The 24,458-nt window shown below is 58.5% G+C and overlaps 3 protein-coding genes across 3 annotated transcripts; 2 read left to right on the top strand and 1 right to left on the bottom strand.

Annotated features, from left to right (window-relative positions):
• Positions 1–1,003: 1,003 nt before the first annotated feature.
• Positions 1,004–3,097, top strand: ANKRD39 (ankyrin repeat domain 39). Its single transcript, XM_054289241.1, has 4 exons — positions 1,004–1,136; positions 1,410–1,513; positions 1,801–2,004; positions 2,557–3,097. Exons 1-4 carry the CDS (start codon positions 1,004–1,006, stop codon positions 2,692–2,694), a joined length of 579 nt encoding a protein of 192 aa, XP_054145216.1. The 3' UTR covers positions 2,695–3,097.
• Positions 3,098–4,805: 1,708 nt separating this feature from the next.
• On the bottom strand, positions 4,806–15,129 carry CNNM4 (cyclin and CBS domain divalent metal cation transport mediator 4). Its single transcript, XM_054289164.1, has 7 exons — positions 13,713–15,129; positions 10,002–10,145; positions 9,780–9,917; positions 8,539–8,708; positions 7,345–7,444; positions 6,334–6,512; positions 4,806–5,215 (listed from the first exon to the last, which is right to left on the bottom strand). Exons 1-7 carry the CDS (start codon positions 15,127–15,129, stop codon positions 4,991–4,993), a joined length of 2,373 nt encoding a protein of 790 aa, XP_054145139.1. The 3' UTR covers positions 4,806–4,990.
• Positions 15,130–16,026: 897 nt separating this feature from the next.
• LMAN2L (lectin, mannose binding 2 like) lies at positions 16,027–23,973 on the top strand. Its single transcript, XM_054289170.1, has 10 exons — positions 16,027–16,157; positions 16,244–16,362; positions 17,116–17,233; positions 17,746–17,828; positions 18,815–18,847; positions 20,398–20,559; positions 21,772–21,886; positions 21,977–22,096; positions 22,686–22,848; positions 23,591–23,973. The coding sequence occupies exons 1-9, from the start codon at positions 16,028–16,030 to the stop codon at positions 22,826–22,828; spliced, it is 1,023 nt and encodes a 340-aa protein (XP_054145145.1). The 5' UTR covers position 16,027; the 3' UTR covers positions 22,829–22,848; positions 23,591–23,973.
• The last annotated feature ends 485 nt before the right edge of the window (positions 23,974–24,458 follow it).

Genomic DNA, 24,458 nt, shown 5'->3' with positions numbered 1-24,458 from the left:
GGGGAAGTTTTTGGGGAGGTTTCGGGCAAGTTTCGTTGAGGTTTTGCGGAGGATTTGCGGGAGGTTTCGGTTCTCTCCCCCCCCGTGCTGAGCTCATGGAAAAAGCTCCAGCGGGGCTAAAAAAGGACAAACCCGGAGCCGTTCCCAGGCGGGGGGGCCGGGCCGGGCTCCCCCCCCATCCCCGGGGAGGCTCCGCAGGAAATGGGGGAGGGGGCTGGGAACGGGCCCGGGCCGTGGGAAATGGGGCTGGGGGCGGGATGGGAGTGCCGGGGGGAGGGGAGCACAGGAACACCCCAAAATAGGGGAGGGGGAACCCAAGGATACACCAGGATCGAGGAGGGGCCTCTGGGACACCCCAATACTGGGGAGGGGGAACCCAGGGACACCCCAATACAGGGGAAGGGGAGCCCAAGGATACCCCAAAATAGGGGTGGGGGAACCCAGGGACATCCCAATATAGAGAAGAAGGACTCCCATTACTGCTGTGGGACCCCCATTGCTGCTGTGGGACCCCCATTATTGCTGTGGGACCCCCATTATTGCTGTGGGACCCCCATTGCAGAGCAGGGAGGAGCTCAGGGACCCCATAAAGGTGTGGGGCAGACCCCTGGGAACCCTGAATGGGGGAAGATGGGATCCTTGGGGACCCCCCTAATGGGGAGTGGGAGCCGTTGATGATGGGGGGGGACTTGGGAACCCCAAAATTTGGGGGGGGGACGAACCTCGAGTCCCAAAGGGGGCTTTGAGCGGCCCCTGGCGCCCCCTGGCGGCGGCAGCGGGTGTGGGGAGTGCGCATGCGCCGCAACGGTTCGGAATCGGGGTCATTCGGCTGCATTCGGCCCTTCCCAGATCCCTTCGGCATTTTCCGGCCCTTTCATGCTCTTTCGGCTTTTTCCGTCTGCACTCGGCCCTTCCCGGTCTCACTCGGCTCTTTCCGCCATCCCTCGGCCGTTTCCGCCGCCCCTCGGCTGTCTCCGCCCAGTCCCTCAGCGCCGCCGCTGCCATGGCCGGTGGTCGCCGCTCTCCGCCCGCCCCGTGCTGCCCGGGACGGGCGGCGCTGCCCTCTCCGTGCTGCCAGGGCCGCGTGGCCGTGCCCAGCGTGCACCAGAGCCTGTCCGAGATGGACTTCGAGCGGGGTCCGGGGGGCTCCGGGGCCGGGGGCGGGAGGGTCGGGTCAGCGGTACCGGCGGAGCTCCGTGTGGGGCACCCGGTACCGGAGGGGTCTCTGTGTGGGGTACCCGGTACCGGAGGGGCACGGGGGGCTCTGGGCAGGGGTTGGGGTAGCGGAGGGGGCACGGGAAGGGCTGGAGCAGCGGTACGGGGGCTCTGGGCACCGGTACCGGAGGGGCACCGGGGGGCTCTGGGCACCGGTCCCGGGCCCGTGGCTGAGGCGGCCCCGCTGCCCGCAGGGATCTGGGCGGCGGCGCGGGACGGGGACGAGGCGCGGGTGCTGCAGCTGCTGGAGCGGAGAGGGGACCCCGCGGAGCCCGACCTGGCGGGGTACACGGCACTGGTACACCGGGGGCACCGGGAGGGCACGGGGGGCACCGGGGCACGGTCCTCGTAGGGGGGCACCGGGGGTCCCGACCGGGCACATGGCCCTGCTACGAGGGGCACGGAGGGCACCGGGGTCTTTGGGGTCGGTCCTGCCCTGGCACACAGCCCTGGCACCGGGGATCCCGGGGGGCTTTGGGGTCCGTCCTCACCGGGCACACGGCCCTGGCACCGGGGGTCTTTGGGGTCCCTGGCACCGGGGATCCCGGGGTTCGAGCCCTGAGGCCGCCCGTGCCGTGCCCGCAGCACTATGCCAGCCGGAACGGGCACCTCGGGGTGTGCCGGCTGCTGCTGGAGCGCGGTGCCCCGTGCGATGCCCGCACCCCCGGCGGTGCCACCCCGCTGCACCGCGCCTGCTACTGCGGGCACCGCGCCGTCACCGAGCTGCTGCTGGCACACGGAGCCGACCCCGCCGCCACCGACGGCGACGGCAGAACCGGCCTGCACAAGGTGGGCACCGGGGAGAGCCCAGAGTGGGTGGGGGGCACATCCTGCCCCAACTAGAGGGGGCACGGGGGATCCCAATGCCAGGTGGGGGCACGCGGGATGGCAAAGTGAGTGGGGGGCACGGGAGAGCCCCAAATGCTTGGAGCAGGGGGGCAGTGCCCAAATCTGAGGAGGCACAGGGGGCAAACCCTGCCCGAATTAGGGGGGGCACAGAAGCGTCCTTTGCCCAAATTAAAGGAGGAACAAGGGGCATCACTTGCCCAAATTTGAGGGGGGCACAGGGGCAACTCCTGCCCGAATTAGGGGGGGGCACAGAGGGGTCCTCTGCCCAAATCAGAGGGGGCACAGGGGGGACACCCCTGCCCGAGATTGAGGGGGCACAGGGGCACCCCTTGCCCAAATTTGAGGGGGCACAGAGGGGTTTTCTGCCCAAATTAAAGGGGGCACAGGGGGAACCCCCTGCCCAAATCGGGTGGGGGGGTCCGGGGCTCCGCCTTCCGCAGGGTGCCCGTGGGTGGCTCTCGGGTGCCCGTGGGTGACACCGGTGCCCCCCAGGCCGCCGAGCAGGGGCACCGCGAGCTCTGCGCCCTCCTCCTGCGCCAGCGCCCGGCCCTCGCCGCCCTCCGCGATGCCCGGGGCCGCAGCCCGCGGGACGGGGCGCACCCGGCCGTGTGGGACCTGCTGGACACCTGAGCGGACACAGCGGCGACAACCGGGACCGGGCACTGTCACGGGCCAGGTGCCGGTCCCGGTACCGCCGCCGCCACTTCCGGGTTCCGCCAGCACGCCCCGCCCACTACCCACCATCTCAACCAATCACCTCCCGCCATTCCCTGCAGCCCCGCCTCTCCTCCCCTGTAGCCAATCAGCACCCGCGGTGCAGTTAGGGGGCGGGGCTTAGCCGTGTAAACAGCGCCCGCGGGTGGGGGGGGGATTTAAAGGCGCCGCGTCCTTTTTAACCGGGCCCCCCCCGCGCGGCACCGAGCACAGCCAGGTACAGATATAGAATTTTTATTAACCCATCTGACAAAAAAATAACCCGAAAAAAAAAAACCCTCCGTGAAATGAAAATTCCACGGTCGGTTCGACAACCGGGGCGCGGGGAGAGGGGTAGAACCGGGAGGGGGAGGCCCGGCCCCCCCCGCCCCTCCCCCCATCCCCCCGCGGCCCGAGCTCCCCAAAAATACAAATCAAAACCTGAACAATAAATAGGAATTCCCCAGGGGGGAGGAAAAGGAGGGGTTTGCATAGAGGAAGATTTAATAAAAAAATTTTTTTTGTTGTTTTTTTTTTTTCTTTTTTTTTCCTGGCTTATTATTAATTATTAATTATTATTATTATTAATTAATTATTATTATTTCTAAAATCTCCCCGCGGAAGGAGCTAGGAACTGATCGTCGAGATGTGATTAACAAAAATAATTCAACCTTCTCCCAATAACTTACAGGAGTTCACCCAGGGGGAACTTTTGTGCTTATTTTTGTGGTTTTGGGGTCAATCTCTGACCCCAAAATACCCCAGGGGGGTTTTGGGGGGACCCTCAGCCCCCGCCTGCCTGTACAACTTTGGTCACTAGCGCTGTGTCACCCCAAAATCCAAACTCTAAAAATCCAGACCCTGAAGTCCAAACCCCAAAAGTCCAGACCTCAAAATCCAGACCCTAAAATCCCCGGGCCAGCAGGGAAGGGGCTGGGATTGATCCAGGAGACCCCAAAAACATCGGAGAGGGGTCGGGGTTCCCATCCCAGGAGATCCCAAAATGGTGGAGGAAACCCCAAAGGGCTGAGGAGACCCCAAAAGTTTGGAATTCCCATCCCAAAATGGTGGAGGAGATCCCAAAGGTTTGGAATTCCCATTCCAGGATGGGAAGGAGAACCTAAAGCGATGGAAATCCCATCCCAAGGATCCCAAAGGTTTGGGGTGTCCATCCCAAGGGTCCTGGAAGGTTTGGGGTGTCCATCCTGGGGTCATGGCAGGGTTGGGATGGAGCCTGGAAGGTTTTGGGGTTCCCACAAGGTTTGGATGGACCCTGAAAGGATTGATGTCCACCCTGGGGTTTCTGGAAGGGTTGGGATGTCCATCCCAAGGGTCCTGGAGGGGTTGGCCTGTCCATCCCGGGGTTCCTGAAACGTTTGGATGGACCTGGAAGGGTTGGGGTGTCCATGTCCATCCCAGATTTCCTGGCTGGGTTGGGGTGTCCATCCTGGGATTCCTGAAAGGTTTGGATGGACCCTGGCAGGGTTGGGATGTCCAAGTCCATCCCAGATCTCCAGCAGGGTTGGGGTGTCCATCCCAGGTTTCCTGGCAGGATCAGGATGTCCATGTCCATCCCACATCTCCTGGAAGGGTTGGGGTGTCCATGTCCCTCCCAGATCTCCTGCGGGGTTGGGGTGTCCCTCCCAGATCTTCAGGAGGGTTGGGATGTCCATCCTGGGATTCCTGAAAGATTTGGATGGACCCCGGAAAGGTTGGGATGTCCATGTCCCTCCCAGGTGCCCTGGCAGGGTTGGGGTGTCCATGTCCACCCCAGATCTAGAATGGTTGGGGTGTCCATCCTGGCAGGATTGAGATCTCCATGTCCATCCCAGATGTCCTGCAGGATCAGGATGTCCATGTCCATCCCAGGTTTCCTGGCAGGGTTGGGGTGTCCATGTCCATCCCAGATCTCCAGCAGGGTTGGGGTGTCCATCCCAGATCTCCAGCAGGGTTGGGGTGTCCATGTCCATCCCAGGTTTCCTGGCAGGGTTGGGGTGCCCACCCCGGGGTCCCCACGGCGGCGCCCCCACCCCGTCCCCGGAGCTCCCTGAGCCGTGGGCGCCGTGCCCGCGCCGTGCCCGCGCCGCTCCGTCCGTCCCGCACCGCGCCGGGCTGGAACGGCAGCAGCGATCCCAGCTCCTCCATCCCCTCCAGCTCCTCCTCCTCCTCCTCCTCCTCCCTCCGGGAAGGTCCGTGCACGCCGGGCTCGCCGAGGCGGCCGGCGCGGCCGGGGTCAGATGTTCTCGGTGCCGCTGTGGGTGCCGCGCCGGCTCAGGCAGTTCCTCTCGTTGAGCAGGCTCGTGGTCTCGTCGGCCGGCGCCGGCGCCTCCGTCCTCTCCGTCCTCTCCGTCCTCTCGGCCGCGCCCGGCTCGGCCCGGGGGGCGCCGCCGTCGGGGGACTGGGGACAGCTGTCCATGCGCGAGGCCAGCAGCCCGTTCTGGTACTCCTGCCGCGTGATCTGCGCGGGACAGGGGGCAGAGACCCCACAGGGACGGAATTGCCATCACAGAGGGGGCAGAGACCCCAAAGGGTTGGAACTGCCATCCCAAAATGGGGCAGGAGAGCCCACAGGGACAGAATTGTCATCACAGGGGGCAGGAGAGCCCACAGGGATGGAATTGTCATCACAGGGGGCAGGAGAGCCCACAGGGATGGAATTGCCATCACAGAATGGGGCACTGATGGAATTCCCACCCTAAAATGGGGCATCAATGGAATTCCCATCCCAGAATGGGGCACTGATGGAACTCCCATGCCAAAATGGGGTAGAAGGCCCCAAAGTGTTGGAATTCCCATCCCACAGTGGGGTATTGATGGAATTCCCACCCTAAAAGGGAGTATTGATGGAATTCCCATCCCAAAATGGGGTATCAATGGAATTCCCATCCCGAAATGGGGCATTGATGGAATTCCCGCCCTAAAATGGGGTAGGAGAACCCATAGGTTTGGAATTCCCATCCCAAAATGGGGCATGGATGGAATTCCCATCCCAAAATGGGGCATGGGTGGAATTCCCATCCCAAAATGGAGTGGGAGAGGGCAAAGGGGGAAATTCCCATCCCAAAGAGTTTTCCAGGCCCTGAGGGGTTGGGAATGGGGTGATGGCTCAGGAATCCCATCCCAAAGGGTTCTCCCAGCCCTGATGGCTCAGGAATCCCATCTCCAAGGGCTCTCCCAGCTCTGATGGGTCAGGAATTCCATCCCAGCCATGATGGGTCGGGAATCCCATCCCAAAGTGTTCCTCCCACCCCAGAGGGTTTTCCCAGCCCTGATGGCTCAGGAATCCCATCCCAAAGGGTTCCTCCCATCCCAGATGGGTCAGGAATCCCATCCCAGAGGGTTTTCCCAGCCCTGATGGCTCAGGAATCCCATCCCAAAGGGTTCCTCCCATCCCAGATGGGTCAGGAATCCCATCCCAGAGGGTTTTCCCAGCCCTGATGGCTCAGGAATCCCAACTCAAAGGATTCTCCCAGCCCTGATGGGTCAGGAATCCCATCCCACAGGGTTCCTCCCATCCCAAAGGGTTCCTCCCATCCCCAAGGCTCTCCCAGCCCCGTCCCATCCGGGATCGCTCACCTTGACGAACTGCAGGTCGGTGAGGGCGCGCACGCTGAAGTCGGCCACGTACTGCGCGCCGCCCGCGTTCAGCTGGTTGTTGCTGCCGCTCGCCGGCGACGAGATCGAGTCCGAGCGCTCGTGGTAGCTCAGCGAGGCCGAGCGGTTCAGGCCGCTCATGTGGGACGGGGAGCGGATCTCTGGGGGGGCAGGAGGGGCTGGGATCGTCCTCTGGTCCTTCCCGAAATTCCCAATCCCAGTTTTGCTCCCCGTGGATCAATTCTGTAGAGCTCGTCCCCTTAATTTGGGTTTTCACCCCATTCTAAAGGCAGAACTCTTTGGGTTTCTGGAATTGCCTCGTGGAGGTTTAGGTTTAAGTTTATATTTAGGTTTAGTAAAATAAATTTAAAGTTTTTAGGGTGGGATTCTAAAATTTAAAGTCTTCCTAACAGGGCAGGTTTAACAAGAATCCAATTTTCTGCCCCATTCTAAATCCAGAATGGGTTTCTGGAATTGCCTCATGGAGGTTCAGATTTAGGTTTAGGATGGGATTGTGAAAGTTAAACTCTTCCTAGCAGCAGAGGTTTAACAAGAATCCCATTTTCAGCCCCATTCCAAAGGCAGAAAGGGTTTCTGGAATTGTCTTTTGGAAGTTTAGGTTTAAGGTGGGATTGTGAAAATTAAACTCTTCCTAACAGGGAATTTAACAAGAATCCAATTTTCTGCCCCATTTTAAATCCAGAATGGGTTTCTGGAATTCCCTCTTGGAGGTTCAGATTTGGGTTTAGGTTTAAGGTGGGATTCCAGAACTCTTCCTAACAATGGAGATTTAACAAGAATCCCATTCTCCACAGGGGAAAGGAGTTCTGGAATCCCACCCTAAACCTAAACCTAAACCTAAACCTAAACCTAAACCTAAACCTCTGTTAAACCTAAACCCCAGGACACTGATGGGGTTTGGAACCTCTGGAATCTCCCGTTCCCAGCTCCAGCTCCAACCCAGGATCCCGGGGAGGTTCTGGAGATGCTCACCAGATCCTGGAGGAGGACTCAGGGCCATCACCCCGTAGTAGGAGAAGGCTCCTGCCTCGAACTTCATGCACTCCTTGCCGGCCTCCACCTCCACCTTGCCCTGCAGGGACAAACAGCGAAGATCCACATCCAGATCCCAAGGGATGGGATCCCATGGGAATTGTAAAAACCTCAAGGGAGGAGATCCCATAGGAACTGTCAAAATCCCACGGGATGAGACCCCACACAAACTGTCCAGATCCCAAGGGATGGGATCCCATGGGAACTGTCCAAACCCCAAGGGATGAAATCGCATGGGAATTGTCAAAATCCCACAGGAATTGTCCAAATCCTATGGGATGAGATCCCATGAGAACTGTCCAAACCCCAAGGGATGAGATCCCATGGGAACTGTCCAAATCCCAAGGGAAGAGATCCCACTGGAATTGTCCAAATCCCACCGGAACTGCCCAAATCCCAAGGGATGAGGTCCCATGGGAATTGTGCAGATTCTGAAGGATGAGATTCCACAGGAACTGTCCAAATCCCATGGGAATTGCCCAAGGGATAAGATCCCACAAGAACTGTCCAAATCCCAAGGGAATTATCAAAATCCCAAGGGAAGAGATCCCATGGGAATCGTCCAAATTCCAAGGGAGGAGATCCCATAGGAACCTTCCAAACCCCAAGGGATGAGGTCCCTCAGGAACCTTCCAAACCCCAAGGGATGAGGTCCCTCAGGAATTGTCCAAACCCCAAGGGATGAGGTCCCTCAGGAATTGTCCAAACCCCAAGGGATGAGGTCCCTCAGGAACCTTCCAAACCCCAACAGCTGAGATCCCACAGGAATTGTCCAAATCCCATGGGACTTGTCCAAACCTCATGGTCTGAAGTCTCTCAGGAACTCCTCAAACCCCAAGGGCTGAGGTCCCTCAGGAATTGTCCCAACCCCAGAGCCTGAGGACCCTCAGAAGTGCCCAAATCCCTCAGGAACTCCTCAAACCCCAGGGGCTGAGGTCCCTGAGGAGCTCCCCAGATTCCAAGGGCTGAGATCCCTCAGGATCTCCCCAAACCCCTCAGGAATTGTGCCAACCCCATGGTCTGAGATCCCTCAGGATCTCCCCAAACCTCTCAGGAACTCCCCAGACCCCATGGGATGAAGTCCCTCAGGAACTCCCCCAACCCCAGAGGCCGAGGTCCCTCGGAGTCCCTCACCTGCAGGATGAGGATGAAGTAGTCGGCCGGTTTGTTCTTGCAGTACAGGAAGTGCCGCGGGGATTTCTTGTTCTCCTCGTCGAACTTCAGCTCCTGGATGACGTCGGAGTACTTGAGGAGCCGCAGCAGGATCTTCTCCGAGATGAAGTTGGGGGTGAAGAGGGTCACCTCTGGAGAGGGGGAGAAGGTCAGGGATGGTTTTAATCCCACCAGGTGGAAGTGAATGTCCATCCTGGGATGCCCTAGGAGACCCTTGGGGCTGGAATTCCCATCCTGGGATGGTCTAGGAGACCCTTGGGGTTAAAATTCCCATCCTGGGATGCCCTAGGAGACCCTTGGGGCTGGAATTCCCATCCTGGGATGGTCTAGAAGACCCTTGGGGTTAAAATTCCCATCCTGGGATGCCCTAGGAGACCCTTGGGGCTGGAATTCCCATCCTGGGATGGTCTAGGAGACCCTTGGGGTTAAAATTCCCATCCTGGGATGCCCTAGGAGACCCTTGGGGCTGGAATTCCCATCCTGGAGGCCTCCAAAGGGCCAGGATGTCCATCCCAGATGTCCCAAAGAAGCCATCAAGACCCAAGGCACCAGGACACCCATGCCCAACCTTGTCCCCTCCCATTCTGGGTGGGATGGACGCAACAAAAAGTGAAACAAGAGCCAAAATTTCTGCTGGGAGTGACCAGAGAGGACACAAGGACTTTGTGAGCTCCTCCAGCTCCAAGATCCTCCAGTCCCCAAGATGTCCCAACCATGGGATGTCCCCAGGATGTCCCAACCCTGGGATGTCCCAACCATGGGATGTCCCCAGGATGTCCCATCCATGGGATGTCCCCAGCGTGTCCCAACCATGGGATGTCCCCAGATGTCCCAAACCCTGAGATGTCCCATCCAAGGGATGTCCCCAGATGTCCCAAACCCTGAGATGTCCCAACCATGGGATGTCCCCAGATGTCCCAAACCCTGAGATGTCCCATCCAAGGGATGTCCCCAGATGTCCCAAACCCTGAGATGTCCCAACCATGGGATGTCCCCAGATGTCCCAAACCCTGAGATGTCCCAGCCCTGGGATGTCCCCAGATGTCCCAAACCCTGAGATGTCCCATCCAAGGGATGTCCCCAGGACGTCCCAAACCCTGAGATGTCCCAACCCCGGGACGTCCCCAAGATGTCCCATCCATGGGATGTCCCCAGATGTCCCAAACCCTGGGATGTCCCAGCCCTGGGACAGCCGCACTGACCGGTGGACAGGAAGCGGTGGGCGGCCAGCAGGAGCTGAGGTGACACCTTGACCTTCAGCTCGTTGTCGGGGTCCTTGAAGGCCGAGAAGTCGCGCCGGTTCTTGTGGTTGCACACCTTCTTCCTGCTGCGGTTGTCAACTGTGGGGAGCAGCGGGGTCACCTCCAGGAGACCAGCAGGAACCCCCAAAATGGGATTGTGGGGAGGGGGAGCCCCAAACCTACTGTAGGTGTCGGACTCGTCCAGGATCTCCGACTTGATGATCTCCTCGATGACGTCCTCGAGCGTCACCAGCCCCAGCACCTCGTAGAAGGGATCACCCTCGCCCTCGTTGTTCACCTTCTGCACGATGGCCAGGTGGGACTTCCCTGTGGACACGGGGGGTTGGAAGGGGACAGCCTTGGGATGTCCCCAGCATGTCCCAGCCATGGGATGTCCCCAGGATGTCCCCAAGATGTCTGAACCATGGGATGTCCCCAGGATGTCCTAACCATGGGATATCTCTAGGGTGTCCCCACCAAGGGACATCCCCAGGATCTCCCAACCTTGGGTCGTCCCCAGCTCTGGGATGTCCCCAAGATGTCCCAGCCCTGGGATGTCCTCAGGATGTCCCCAGGATGTCCCAACCATGGATGTCCACAGGATGTCTCAGCCACGGGATGTCCCCAAAATGTTCCAGCCCTGGGATGTCCCTGGATCTCCCAGCCCTGGGATGTCCCCACCCTTTCCATGTCCCCACCCTGTCCCAGCCCTGGGATGTCCCCAAGATGTCCCAGCCCTGGGATGTCCCCACCCTTTCCATGTCCCCACCCCGTCCCAGCCCATCCCGTCCCTCCCTGGAGCAATAAACTCATTAAAACCTAAACGAGCCCTTGGGCTGGGCTCCCTCCCACAGTAATGACACTAATTAAACCTCCAAGGGTAATGACACTAATTAAGCCTCCAAGGTAATGACACTAATTAACCCCGTTAAAGCTGGGGAAGAGGTGCCCGTGAGGCTGAAGGCACCTTGGGGTGTGGGATCAGCCTGAGGTTCCTGGGATGTCACCGTCACCACCAGGGATTCCCTTTCCCCCACCTGAGTGTCCCCACCTCGTCCTGCTCCATCTCCACCCCAAAGCTGCCCTGATCCCAAACAAATCCCCTCTCTGTCCCCACCGTGTCCCCCTCCATCCCCACCCCAAACCTTCCCTCCCTGACCTTCCCCACCCTTTCATTCCATTCCCCACCAGCTCCTGGGCACTGAGGAAAAGCTGATTTTAGGGGAATTTTAGCTGATTAGGAAAATCTGGGATTTTAGGGGATCCCAGATCCCATTTTCGCTCCTCCCTCGCCTGCAGGGTCAGGAAAAGTTGGTGCCTGCAGGGCTGGAGAAACGATTTCACCATCTGTGATGGGGCCACCTGGGTGGGGACAGCTGGGGACAGGTGGGGTGGGACAGCTGGGGTGGGACAGCTGGGGACAGGTGAGTCAGGATGAGCAGCCTGGGAGTGGCTGTGGCACAGCAAACACGGCCAAAGGGCACCAGGGACGCCAGGCTGGGGTCACCAAGGGGGGGACAAACCCCAGGAACCCCAAATGGGCTGGGGGAGGAACAGGGAGGTCCCTGGAGGGGTTCGGGAATCCCTAAATGTCCTGGAGGGGTTTGGGAATCCCTAAATGTCCTGGAGGGGTTCATGGAATGCTGGAGTGGTTGGGAGGGACCTCAGGGCTCCTCCAGTCCCTCTGTCCCAGGTGGCTCCAATCTGGCCTTGGAATTCCATCCCAACCAGGAATTCCTTCCCAAAATCCCACAAAAATCCCCATTCCTCCATTTGAAAACCATTCCCTGTGTCCTGTCCCTCCATCCCTTGTCCCCAGTCCCTCTCCAGCTCTCCTGGAGGGTTCTGGGCTCTCCTTGGATCCTTCCCAGCTCCAGGAGAACATTCCCAGCTCCAGGGGACCATTCCCAGCTCCAGGAGAACATTCCCATCTCCAGGTGACCATTCCCATCTCCAGGGGACCATTCCCATCTCCAGGGGACCATTTCCATCTCCAGGAGAACATTCCCAGCTCCAGGAGAACATTCCCATCTCCAGGTGACCATTCCCATCTCCAGGAGAACATTCCCTTCTCCAGGTGACCATTCCCTTCTCCAGGAGACCATTCCCAGCTCCAGGTGACCATTCCCTTCTCCAGGAGAACATTCCCATCTCCAGGTGACCATTCCCATCCCATCCCATCTCCAGAGGGAAATTCCCCACTCAGACCCTGGAGATGGGAAGGAATTGTCCCCCCAAGGGCAGCACCAGTGACATCCCCTGGGGCACAGCTCCAACCCCACAATTAACACAACCACTTTAATTACTCCCTCTCCTGCCTCTGATCCAGGCCCTGAGCAGGTCAAGGAGCTCCTGAACCCAGCAGGAATTATGGGGTCACCTCCAAAACCCCACAAATTCCCGGCCCCACAAATTCCCGGCCCCACAAATTCCCAACCCCACAAATTCCCAACCCCACAAATTCCCAACCCCACAAATTCCCGGCCCCACAAATTCCCGACTCCACAAATTCCCGGCCCCACAAATTCCCAGCCCCACAAATTCCCGGCCCCACAAATTCCCGGCCCCACAAATTCCCAACTCCACAAATTCCCGGCCCCACAAATTCCCGGCCCCACAAATTCCAGACCCCACAAATTCCCGGCCCCACAAATTCCCGATCCCACAAATTCCAGACCCCACAAATTCCCGGCCCCACAAATTCCCGGCCCCACAAATTCCAGACCCCACAAATTCCCGGCCCCACAAATTCCAGACCCCACAAATTCCAGACCCCACAAATTCCCGGCCCCACAAATTCCCAGCCCCACAAATTCCCGGCTGCTGAGCCGGGCTGGGATTTGTGCCCGGAAGGAAGGAAGGGAGCAAAGAGGGAGCCTAAATCCCTTAATCAGGATTGGGGCAGGGAAAGCCTCTGCCAGCAGCCACGATAACCCCGAGCCCAGCAGCTCTCAGCACTCACTGGGTTTGGGAATCAAATGTTCCCCCACACCTGGAGGGGTTTGGGAACCCCTAAATGTCCCTGGAGGGGTTTGGGAATCCCTAAATCACCCCTGGAGGGATCAAAATCACCCCTGGAAGAGTTTAGGAATCCCTAAATCACCCCTGGAGGGTTTTAGGAATCCCTCAATGTCCCTGGAGGGATTTAGGAGTCCCTAAATCACATCTGGAGGGGTTTGGGAACCCCTAAATCATCCCTCGAGGAGTTTGGGAATCCCTAAATGTCCCTAGAGGAGTCTGGGAATCCCTAAATGTCCCTGGAAGGATTTGGGAATCCCTCAATCACCTCTGGAAGGGTTTGGGAATCCCTCAATGTCCCTGGAGGGTTTTAGGAATCCTTAAATGTCCCTGGAGGGGTTTGGGAATCCTTCATTCATTCCTGGAGGGGTTTGGGAATCCCTCAATGTCCCTGGAGGGGTTTGGGAATCCCTAAATGTCCCTGGAGGGATTTAGGAGTCCCTAAATGTCCCTCACCAGCCCAAAAAGGAAGAATCCCTTCCCAAAATCCCATCTCAACCAGAACATGGATTTATGGAATGGTTTGGGTAGGATGGGACCTTAAATTTGGTGACCTCCCGTCTGTCCCTGAGATGTCACTCGTCCCCTTGGGTTTGTGGCCGTTGTGGAGACTCCTGGCATGGGCAGCTTCAAATGGAGGAAGTCAAAATCCCCAAATTTTGGGACTAAAAGGAAGAATCCCTTCCCAAAATTCCATCTCAACCAGAACACGGAATCATGGAATGGTTGGGGTAGGATGAAACCTTAAATTTGGTGACCTCCCGTCTGTCCCTGAGCTGTCACTCGTCCCCTTGTGTCTGTGGCCACTCTGGCCTGGCAAGCTGCAACCCTGGAGACCAAAACCCCCCTGGGATTCCCCTCCCAGCCCCTCCTCACCCTTTTTGAACTCCTCCAGCATGGCGTCCAGCTTGGTGTCGTGGAACACCACGTGCACGGGGTGGTTGTAGAACTTGGTGATGGTCTTGAGGGGCGTGCAGTCGTCGGGGTCCACGAAGGCCAGGTCCTTGACGTAGAGGATGTCCATGATGTTGGACCTCTCGTCCTCGTAGACCGGGATGCGCGTGTAGCCGCTCTCCATGATCTCCGACATGGTGTTGAAGTCCAGGATGGCGTCGCTGTTGATCATGAAGCAGTTCTGCAGCGGGGTCATCACGTCCTCCACCGTCTTGGTGCGCAGCTCCAGCGCTCCCTGGATCATGTTGAGCTCCTCCCTCACCAGGTCGTTGTAGGGCTCCGTCACCTTCAGCATCTCCACCAGCTTCTCGCGGTTGTACACGGTGCCGATCTCCTGGCCCAGGATGCAGTCCAGCAGCTTGCTGATGGGGTAGGACAGCGGGAAGGTGACCAGCATGAAGAACTTGGTGACCACGATGGTGTTGGCGCCCACGGCCAGCCCGTGGCGCGAGCACAGCGCCTGCGGCACGATCTCGCCGAAGATGACGATGCCGATGGTGGAGGCCACCACGGCGCCGATGCCGGAGCCGATCAGGTCGTCCAGCAGGATGGTCAGCGTGGTGTTCACCAGCACGTTGCCCAGCAGCAGCGAGCAGAGCAGGTAATTCCCTTTCCTGCGGATGGGCTCGATCTTGCGGGCGTAACGCTTCTCCTTGTCGGTGCCGCAGTTCTGCACGATCCTCAGCTCCATGGGGTCCAGCGCCATCAAGCCCAGGTTGAGCCCGCTGAACATCCCCGACAGCACCAACAAGCCCACGATCAGAATCACCTGCAGCCACAGCGGCAGCAGCGACTTCTTCTCCTCCAGCACCAGCACGTGCCCGTCGGGGCCCTGGTGCGGCAGCCAGGGCTGCCCGGGCCGCCGCTGCGAGCACAGCACGTACGTCTTGGCCCGCTCGTCCTTGCGCAGCGGCTGCACCCGCACCCGCAGCAGGGCCGAGGTGTCGCGGGGCTCGGCGGGGCCCGGCCGCACCACCAGGTCCTGCGAGCGCTCCTGGCACGTGGCGTTGCCGCTCGAGGCGTTGCCGCCCGGCCGCAGCTCGGCGAAGGCCACGCGCTCGGCGGCGCCGGGGCCCAGCCCCAGCCCGTAGAGGCGCAGCAAGGCCTCGCTGCCTTCCGTGAGGCGGATGGGCCCGCGCTCGGCCGCCCCCGCCGGTGCCACCGCGGCCGCCGCCGCCGGTTTGGTGCTCTCCTCCAGGCGCAGCCCCAGCACCACGGTGTCGGCCGCGGGCACGGCGCCGCCGGGCAGCGCCAGCAGCAGCAGCAGCGGCGGCAGGAACGGGCCCGGCGAGAGCGGGGTCCCCCCACAGCCGCCGCCGCCGCCGCCGCCCGCCGCCATGTTGGGCACTGGCGGGAGCGTCACGCACGGGCGGACGCGGCCGCGCGGTGACGTCACGCGCGGAGGGCACGCCCCGCTCGGGGAACGGCGGCCGGTTGAGCACGCCCCCTCGGGGGTGACGTCACTCAGGACACGCCCCATCGGGGAACGGCGGCCGGTTGGGCACGCCCTCTCGAGGGTGACGTCACTCTCGGCGCGTCCTGGATGGTTCAATGAGGTCGCTGCCGGGGTGACGTCATACGTGGAACACCACCCAGAGGAGGGGAAGGGCGCTGTGGCCACGCCCTGAGCGGTTACGTCACACACGGAAAAGGACCCAGCAGGGGGAGGGACACTCTGGCCACCCCCCCCAGAAGTAAAAGACCACGCCCTCGGCGATGACGTCACGCAGAGACACGGCCTCGCCTCACGGGGGTGTAGCGAAACTCTTAAAGAGATACTCCCCTGCAGTGACGTCACGCGCAGGACCACGCCCCAGATCGCTCCTCTGGCCGCGCCCCCTCGGTGACACCTTTGATGTGACGTCACACCCCGCAACAGGGAGAAGCGACTCTGGGGGCACCCTCTCGGTGACGTCACGTGGCGGACCACGCCCACCCACGCTGAGGGAGTCACACTGCTGGGGGCACAGGGACACGCCCCGTGTGACGTCACTCGGCCCGGGGTGGCACCAGGACCTCGGGGGTGGCACTAGGACCCGGGAGAAGGGAGGTCACCCAGCTCCATGGCGGCTGCCATCACCAGGAACCGGAACTACATTACCCATCATCCCCTCGCACTTCCAGCTGACTGACAGGTTATTTACCCAATCATCATTGGCGCTTCCTCTAGTGGGCGGGGACAGCGGTGCGTGCCAGCCAATGGGCGCGCGGGGCGGGCCGCGGCGCGGCGGGGGAAGATGGCGGCGGCGGGCCGGTGGCGGGCCGGGCTGGCCCTGCTGGCCGTGCTGCTGGGGCTCGGCGGGACGGCGGCCGAGCAGACCGAGGAGCACCTGAAACGCGAGCACTCGCTGTCCAAGCCGTACCAGGGTGAGCGGGGAGGGCGGGCGGTGCCGGCGGAATGTGGCGGGTGCCCGGTGCCGGTGGCCGGTACCGACGGTTCGTGTGGGCCGCAGGTGTGGGCTCGGCCAGCTCGGGGCTCTGGGACCTGCTGGGCAACGCCATGGTCATGACCCAGTTCATCCGCCTCACCCCCGACGTGCAGAGCAAGCAGGGAGCCGTGTGGAACCGGGTGGTGAGCGGGGATGGGATCAGTGGGATCGACGGGATGGGCTGGGATCCATGGGGTGGGATGGGATCCTTGGGGTGGGATGGGATGGGATCTGTGGGATGGGATGGGGGATCCAGAGGGTGGGATGGGATCCATGGGATGGGATGGGATGGGATCCATGGGATGAGGGAGAGAGTCAGGATCGGGATTGGGATCGGGTCAGGAGAGAGTCAGGATCAAGATTGGGATCAAGACTGGGACTGGGGAAGCATTTGGAGTGGGAGGAGATCAGGATCGGGATTGGGATCAGGATCAGGGCAGGAGAGGATCGGGATCAGGATCAGGATTGGAATTGGGGCAGGGTTAGCAAAGGGAGAGGGTCAGGAGAGGGATTCCCAAATTGAGAATAGGATTCCCAGAGTGGGAATTGGCTTCCCAAAGCAGGAATCAGATTTTTCCTTGGAATTATGTATCCCAAAAACTTCCAGGGCTCCCTCAGAGCACGGAATTAATTGGCAGCTAATTAATAACTGCAATTAGCAGCTGCTCCTGAGCTTTTCCTGCTGCTTTCCCGGATTTTGTTGGAGTCACTCCCTCGGTGTTCAACCCTTGGGTGACAACCAATTTCCTGGGATTAACTATGGTTTTTTTGGGATTAACGATGGTTTTTTTGGGATTAATCACCCAGGATTCGGTGAAGGGGGCCCAGGGCACGGTGGGTGTGGATTTAGGACTGAGGAATTCCCAAATTTTCCCCATTTTCCCCCTCCCTGCCAGCCCTGCTACCTGCGGGACTGGGAGATGCAGGTGCACTTCAAGATCCACGGGCAGGGCAAGAAGAACCTCAACGGAGATGGATTCGCCATCTGGTACACCAAGGACAGGATGCAGCCGGGTCAGCACCGTCCCTGCCTGGGGAAAAGGGCTTGGGGACACCTGGGACACCTTGGAGAGGTTTGGGGGACACCTGGGACACCTTGGACAGGGCTTGGGGACACCTGGGACACCTTGGAGAGGTTTGGGGGACACCTTGGACACCTTGGACAGGGTTTGAAGCAACCTGGACTTGGGGGACACCTTGATAGGGCTTGGGGACACCTGGGACACCTTGGAGAAGGCTTTGGGGACACCTGGGACACCTTGGAAAGGATTTGGAGCAGCCTGGATTTGGGGGACACCTTGGACAGGTGTTTGGGAACACCATGGACACCTTGGAGAAGGCTTTGGGGACACCTGGGACACCTTGGAAAAGGCTTTGGGGACGCCTCGGAGAGGGTTTGGAGCAACCTGGACTCATGGAAAACATCCACGGGATGGGACTGGATGGTCCTTGGTCCTTGAGGACTTTCCCAGACCGGTGCCAAACTTCTTCCCCGAGCTTCCCAACGTTTCCTTTTCCCCTTCCAGGACCCGTTTTTGGGAGCAAGGACAACTTCCTGGGGCTGGGGGTGTTCGTGGACACGTACCCCAACGAGGAGAAGCAGCAGGAGGTGAGAGCCGCCGGCGTCACACGCAGCTCCTCATCCTCTGAGCTCCTTCCTCCTCCTCCTCCTCTTCCCATTCCTTTTCCACATTTCTTTTTTTTGGTCAGGGAAATTGGGAGAGGATTTTTGAGCCGAGCTCCAAAAAAATCAAAAAAAAAAGATCTCCAAAAAAGGTCAAAGAGAGCTCAAAAAAATGAAAAAAGAGCTCTAAAAAATTAAGAAGAGCTCCGAAAAGGTCATAAAGAGTTTCAAAAGGACAAAAAGATCTCTAGAAGGTCATAAAGAGCTCCAGAAGGACAAAAAGAGCTCCAAAAGATCAAAAAGAGCTCTAAAAGATCAAAAAGATCTCCAAAAAGGTCAAAATACCTCCAAAAGATCAGAAAGAGTTCTAAAAGATTAAAAATGGCTCCAGAAAGACCAAAAGAGCTCCAAAAAGGTCAAAAATAACTCCAAAAAATCAAAAAGGGCTCCAAAAGATCAGAAAGAGGTCCTAAAGATCAAAAAGAACTTCAAAAAGGTCAAAAAGACCTCCAAAAGGACAAAAAGACCTCTAGAAGGTCATAAAGAGCTCCAAAAAAATCAAAGAGTTCCATAAGATCAAAAAGAGTTCCAGAAACACCAAAAGAGCTCCAAAAAGTCCAAAAAGAGTTCCAAAAGGAGCCTCCAAAAGGACAAAAAGATCTCTAGAAGGTCACAAAGAGCTCCAAAAAGAGCTCCAAAAGGAGCCTTCAAAAGGACAAAAAGATCTCTAGAAGGTCACAAAGAGCTCCAAAAAGAGCTCCAAAAGGAGCCTTCAAAAGGACAAAAAGATCTCTAGAAGGTCACAAAGAGCTCCAAAAAGACCAAAAGACCTCTAGAAGGTCACAAAGAGCTCCAAAAAGGACCAAAGGAGCTCCGGAAAGGAGGAGAAGCGAATTTCCCGTGGTTTTGGGCCCTGCTGGACTCTGTGACTCTGTTGCTCTCTCTTGCTTTGTGCTAATCCTGGAGGGCAGGCTCAGAAGAGGAGGTACAGCCCTGGAAACCAGGTACTGCCTCCTGCTGTCCCACCTGGAGCTCCCCATCCCCACCTCCAGGAACCCCGGGAGAGGCTGCATGGACATGGACGTGGGGGCTCGGTGCCGGATCGGTGGGAGACGATCCTGAGGGATGGACCTTGGGTCATCCCGGTGGTTTCTGAGGAGATTCCTGGGGTTTGGGATCCACAGGGATGGACCTTGGCTTCATCCCAGTGGTGTTTGAGGAGATTTTTGGGGTTTGGGATCCACAGGGATGGACCTTGGCTTCATCCCAGTGGTGTTTGAGGAGATTTTTGGGGTTTGGGATCCACAGGGATGGAGTTTGGGGTCATCCCGGTGGTTTCTGAGGAGATTTCTGGGGTTTGGGATCCACAGGGATGGACTTTGGGGTCATCTCGGTGGTTTCTGAGATTTTTGGGGTTTGGGATCCACAGGAGTGGAGTTTGGAGTCATCCCGGTGGTTTTTGAGGAGATCATTTGGGGTGAAGGACTTTGGGATCATTCCAGTGTTGCTTGGAGAACTTTGGGATCGTTCCCATGTTGTGTTGAGCAGATCTCTGTAGGGTGAAGGACTTTGGGATCATTTCCATGTTAGTTGGAGAACTTTGGGGTCATTCCAGTGTTGTGCTGAGATCTCTGTGGGTGAAGGACTTTGGGATCATTCCCACATTGGCTGTAGGACTTTGGGATCACGGTTGGAAAACTTTGGGATCACTCTGGTCTTGCACTGAGCTGATTCCTGTGGGGTGAAGGACTTTGGGGTCATTCCAGTGTAGGTTGGAGAACTTGGGGATCCATCCAGTGTTGTGTTGAAGGAGTTTGGCATCATGGAAGGACTTTGGGGTTGTGGTTGGAGAACTTTGGGATCGCTCTGCTGTTCCACCGAGCTGACTCCTGTGGGGTGAAGGACTTTGGGATCATTCCAGTGTAGGCTGGAGAACTTTGGGATCATTCCCATGTTGTGTTGAGCAGATCTTAGTGGGCTGGAGGGCCTTGGGATCATTCTCACATTGTTTGAAGGCCTTTGGGGTCATGGTTGGAGAACTTTGGGATCACTCTGGTCTTGCACTGAGCTGACTCCTGTGGGGTGGAGAACTTTGGGATCATTCCAGTGTCAGTTGAAAGACTTTGGGATCGTTCCCACGTTGGTTGTAGAACTTTTGGGATCGTGGTTGTAGAACTTTTGGGATCACGGTTGTAGAACTTTTGGGATCGTGGTTGTAGAACTTTGGGATCACGGTTGTAGAACTTTGGGATCACTCTGGTCTTGCACTGAGCTGACTCCTATGGGATGAAGGATTTTGGGATCATTCCAGTGTAGGTTGGAGAACTTGGGGATCCATCCAGTGTTGTGTTGAGCAGATCTCTGTGGGTGAAGGACTTTGGGATCGTGGTTGTAGAACTTTTGGGATCGTGGTTGTAGAACTTTGGGATCACGGCTGTAGAACTTTGGGATCACTCTGCTCTTCCACCGAACAGCTCCATCCCCGCCCCACATCCCTCCCCGCGATCCCAAACCTCCTGCAGGATCCCAATCCCCACTTTTCCCCCCCGGGCAGCGCGTGTTCCCCTACATCTCGGCCATGGTGAACAACGGCTCGCTGACCTACGACCACGACCGCGACGGGCGCCCCACTGAGCTGGGCGGCTGCACCGCCATGGTGCGCAACCTGCACCACGACACCTTCCTGGTCATCCGCTACGTCAAGAGGAGACTCACGGTCAGTCTGGGGGCTCCAGGTGGGGTCTGGGTGGGTTTGGAGGTTCCTGAGTGCTGCACGGCCATGGTGCGCAACCTGCACCACGACACCTTGCTGGTCATCCGCTACATCAAGAAGAGACTCACGGTCAGTGAGAGGGGTCTTCAGGTGGATTTGGGGGCTCCAGGTGGGGTCTGGGTGGGTTTGGAGGCTCCAGGTGGGATCTGGGAGGGTTTGGAGGTTGCTGAGTGCTGCACGGCCATGGTGCGCAACCTGCACCACGACACCTTCCTACATCGAGAGGAGGCTCATGGTAAGTCTGGGGATTCCTGAGTGGATTTGGGGTCTCCAGGTGGGATCTGGGTGGGTTTGGAGGTTCCAGGTGGGATCTGGGTGGGTTTGGAGGTTCCTGGTGGGATTCCAAGGTGCTGCACCGCCATGGTGCGCAACCTGCACCACGACACCTTCCTACGTCGAGAGGAGGCTCACGGTCAGTCTGGGGATTCCTGAGTGGATTTGGGGGCTCCAGGTGGGATCTGGGTGGATTTGGAAGTTCCAGGTGGGACTCGCGAGTGGACCTGCAGGCTCCAGGTGGGATTCCCGAGTGGATTTGAGATTCCCAAGTGGATTTGGAGGCTCCAGGTGGGATTCCCGAGTGGGTTTGAGATTCCCAAGTGGATTTGAGGGTTCCAGGAGGGATTCCCGAGTGGGTTTGAGATTCCCAAGTGGATTTGAGGGTTCCAGGAGGGATTCCCGAGTGGGTTTGAGATTCCCAAGTGGATTTGAGGGTTCCAGGAGGGATTCCCGAGTGGGTTTGAGATTCCCAAGTGGATTTGAGGGTTCCAGGAGGGATTCCCGAGTGGGTTTGAGATTCCCAAGTGGATTTGAGGGTTCCAGGAGGGATTCCCGAGTGGGTTTGAGATTCCCAAGTGGATTTGAGGGTTCCAGGAGGGATTCCCGAGTGGGTTTGAGATTCCCAAGTGGATTTGGAGGCTCCAGGTGGGATTCCCGAGTGGGTTTGAGGGTTCCAGGTGGGATTCCCGAGTGGGTTTGAGATTCCCAAGTGGGTTTGAGGGTTCCAGGAGGGATTCCCGAGTGGGTTTGAGATTCCCAAGTGGATTTGAGGGTTCCAGGAGGGATTCCCGAGTGGGTTTGAGATTCCCGAGTGGATTTGAGGGTTCCAGGAGGGATTCCCGAGTGGGTTTGGGAGAGGCTCAGGCGGTTCCCTGGCAGGTGCTGATCGACATCGACGGCAAGCACGAGTGGCGGGACTGCATCGACGTGCCCGGCGTGCGCCTGCCCCGGGGCTACTACTTTGGGACATCCTCGGTCACTGGAGACCTCTCAGGTACGGCCTGGGGGGCCAGGGGGGCTCCCGAGGGGATTTGGGGGGTCCAGGTGAGGTTCACAAGGGGATTTGGGTTTTTTTTTTTTGCAGACAACCACGACATCATCTCGCTGAAGCTGTACCAGCTGACGGTGGAGCGGACGCCGGAGGAGGAGAAACGGGACCGGGAGGTTTTCCTGCCCGTGGTGGACAACCTGAGGCTGCCGGGAAGTGAGTGGGGTTTGGGGAATGTCCCATGTCAAAATCCAAAATCCCATCCCAGAATCCAAAATCCCATCTCTAAATCCCATCCCATCCTCCCAAACTCCTGTGTGGGAATTTGGATGCCATCCCAAACTCCATATTTGGATCCCAGCCCAAAATCCCACACTTCCATCCCAAAATCCCAAACTCCCAGCCCAAAATCCCACACTCCCATCCCAAAATCCCACACTCCCATCCCAAAATCCCAGTCCCATCCCAAACTCTCATCCAAAACTCTCAAACTCCCAAACCCCTGTGTCCCATAGTGGAGGCACCACTGGAGCCCATGAGCGGCCCTGTTCCTCATCCCCAAATCCCAAACTCCCCAAATCCCAAACTCCTGTCCCAAAACCCTAAACTTGCACACTCTCATCCTGAAATCCCAAAACTTCAGACTCCCATCCTAAACTCCCAAAATCCCAAATCCCTGTGTCCTGCAGTGGAGGCGCCCCTGGAGCCCATGAGTGGCCTGGCCTTGTTCCTCATCCCCAAATCCCAAATCCCAAATCCCAAACCCCAAATCCCATCCCAAACCCCAAACCCCTGTGTCCCGCAGTGGAGGCACCCCTGGAGCCCATGAGTGGCCTGGCCTTGTTCCTCATCGTCTTCTTCTCGCTGGTGGCCCTCGTCTTCGCCATCGTCATCGGCATCATCCTCTACAACAAGTGGCAGGAGCAGAGCCGCAAGCACTTCTACTGACCCCAAACCCCTGGGGGGGCACATCCCCATTGCCACCTGTGCCAGGGTGCCAGGGACCCCCAAAGGACGGTGCCAGCCTGGCTGAGGGGTGCAGAGACTTCCCAGAGCTTCTCCTGTTGCTGTGGCCACCAGAGACTTCCCAGTTGTCACCATCTGGCTGTGGCCACCAGAGCTCCCTGGATGAGCCCCACTCTGGACTTTTGGTGGCCACATCCCCATTGCCAACTGTGCCAGGATGCCAGGGAACCCCTAAAGAACGATGCCAGCCTGGCTGAGGAGTTCTGGAATGTTCCCTGGCAGAGACTTCCCAGCGCTTCTCTCATTGCTGTGGCCACCAGATGTCCACCAGATGAGCTCCCTCCTGGGCTAGTGGTGGCCACATCTTCATTGCCACCAGTGCCAGGGTGCCAGGGAACCCCAAATCCCTGGCATGGGGATGGTGCCAGCCTGGCTGAGGGGTGCAGAGACTTCCCAGAGCTTCTCCTGTTGCTGTGGCCACCAGAGACTTCCCTGCTCTTCTGTTGCTGTGGCCACCAGAACCCCTCCAGAGGAGCCCCACCCTGGCAAGAACTGGTCAAACCCACCTTGCCACCAGTGCCAGGGCATCAAGGACCCCCCAAATCCCTGGCATGGGCACAATGCCAACCCAACTGAGGTGTGCAGAGACTTCCCAGTGCTTCCCTCATTGCTGTGGCCACCAGAGACCTCCCAGTTGTCACCATCTGGCTGTGGCCACCAGAGCCACACCCAGGCTAGTGGTGCCACATCCCCATTGCCAGCTGTGCCAGGGACCCCCAAATCCCTGGCATGGGCACAGTGCCAACCCAACTGAGGGGTGCAGAGACTTCCCAGTGCCACCATCCAGCTGTGGCCACCAGAATGAGCCCCCCAGGACCGGGACGAGCCCCTCTGGGTGCTGCTGCTGCTGCTTTTCCCAGCTGGATGAACTGGAAGCGCCCCCTCCTCAATTTTGGGGGGTCCCCTCCCCGTTTCCCAGCATGTGGCCACCCCTGCATGTCGTGTCCTGGGGCCACTCCTACCTCAGGCACTGCCACCCACAGCGGGTGCCCGTGGGCACTCGGGGGTTGGCATCGCCCTCCTGGCCAGGATCCACCAGGATGCCAACCCTGAACCTGTCCAGGTGGTCCCCATGGGGGTTTTGGTGGTCCCAGGGTGGGTTTTGGATGGGTTTTGGTGGCCCCAGGTGGGTTTTGGCTGGGTTTTGGTGGCCCCTGGGCGAGGAGAGGACCGGGGGGGATTGTCTATGCTGGCACTGGAGAGCTGGGAGCTGTTTCCAAGGAGAGTTTTCCTGGAATTTTGTGTCTTTTTGTCATTCCTGGGCCCATGGGGAGGGGTCTCTGGGGGTCCCAGCCCCATTTCTGGGGTGCTCAGGTTTATGGGGAGGGGGCTCTGAGGGTTCCCGTCCCATTTATTTGGGTTTTAGGTTTATGAGGAGGGGTTTCTGAGGGTCCCTGTCCCATTTCTGGGGATCCCAGCCCCACTTTTGGGGAGATTTGTGATTTGTATGGGTGACAGGTGACACGTGGGGACAGCAGAGATCAGCCACACAATTTGTGACATTTTTGTCAATTTTGTTTTATTTTGTCCCTTACCTTGGGCAGACACTGGG

Source organism: Melozone crissalis, unplaced genomic scaffold, assembly GCF_028551555.1.
Source record: "Melozone crissalis strain CALT ecotype California unplaced genomic scaffold, PUWL_Pcris_2 ptg000064l_1, whole genome shotgun sequence".
NCBI classification, from domain to species: domain Eukaryota; kingdom Metazoa; phylum Chordata; class Aves; order Passeriformes; family Passerellidae; genus Melozone; species Melozone crissalis.
Note: the sequence above shows the minus strand (reverse complement) of the source record. Positions and strands in the feature narration are given on the sequence as shown.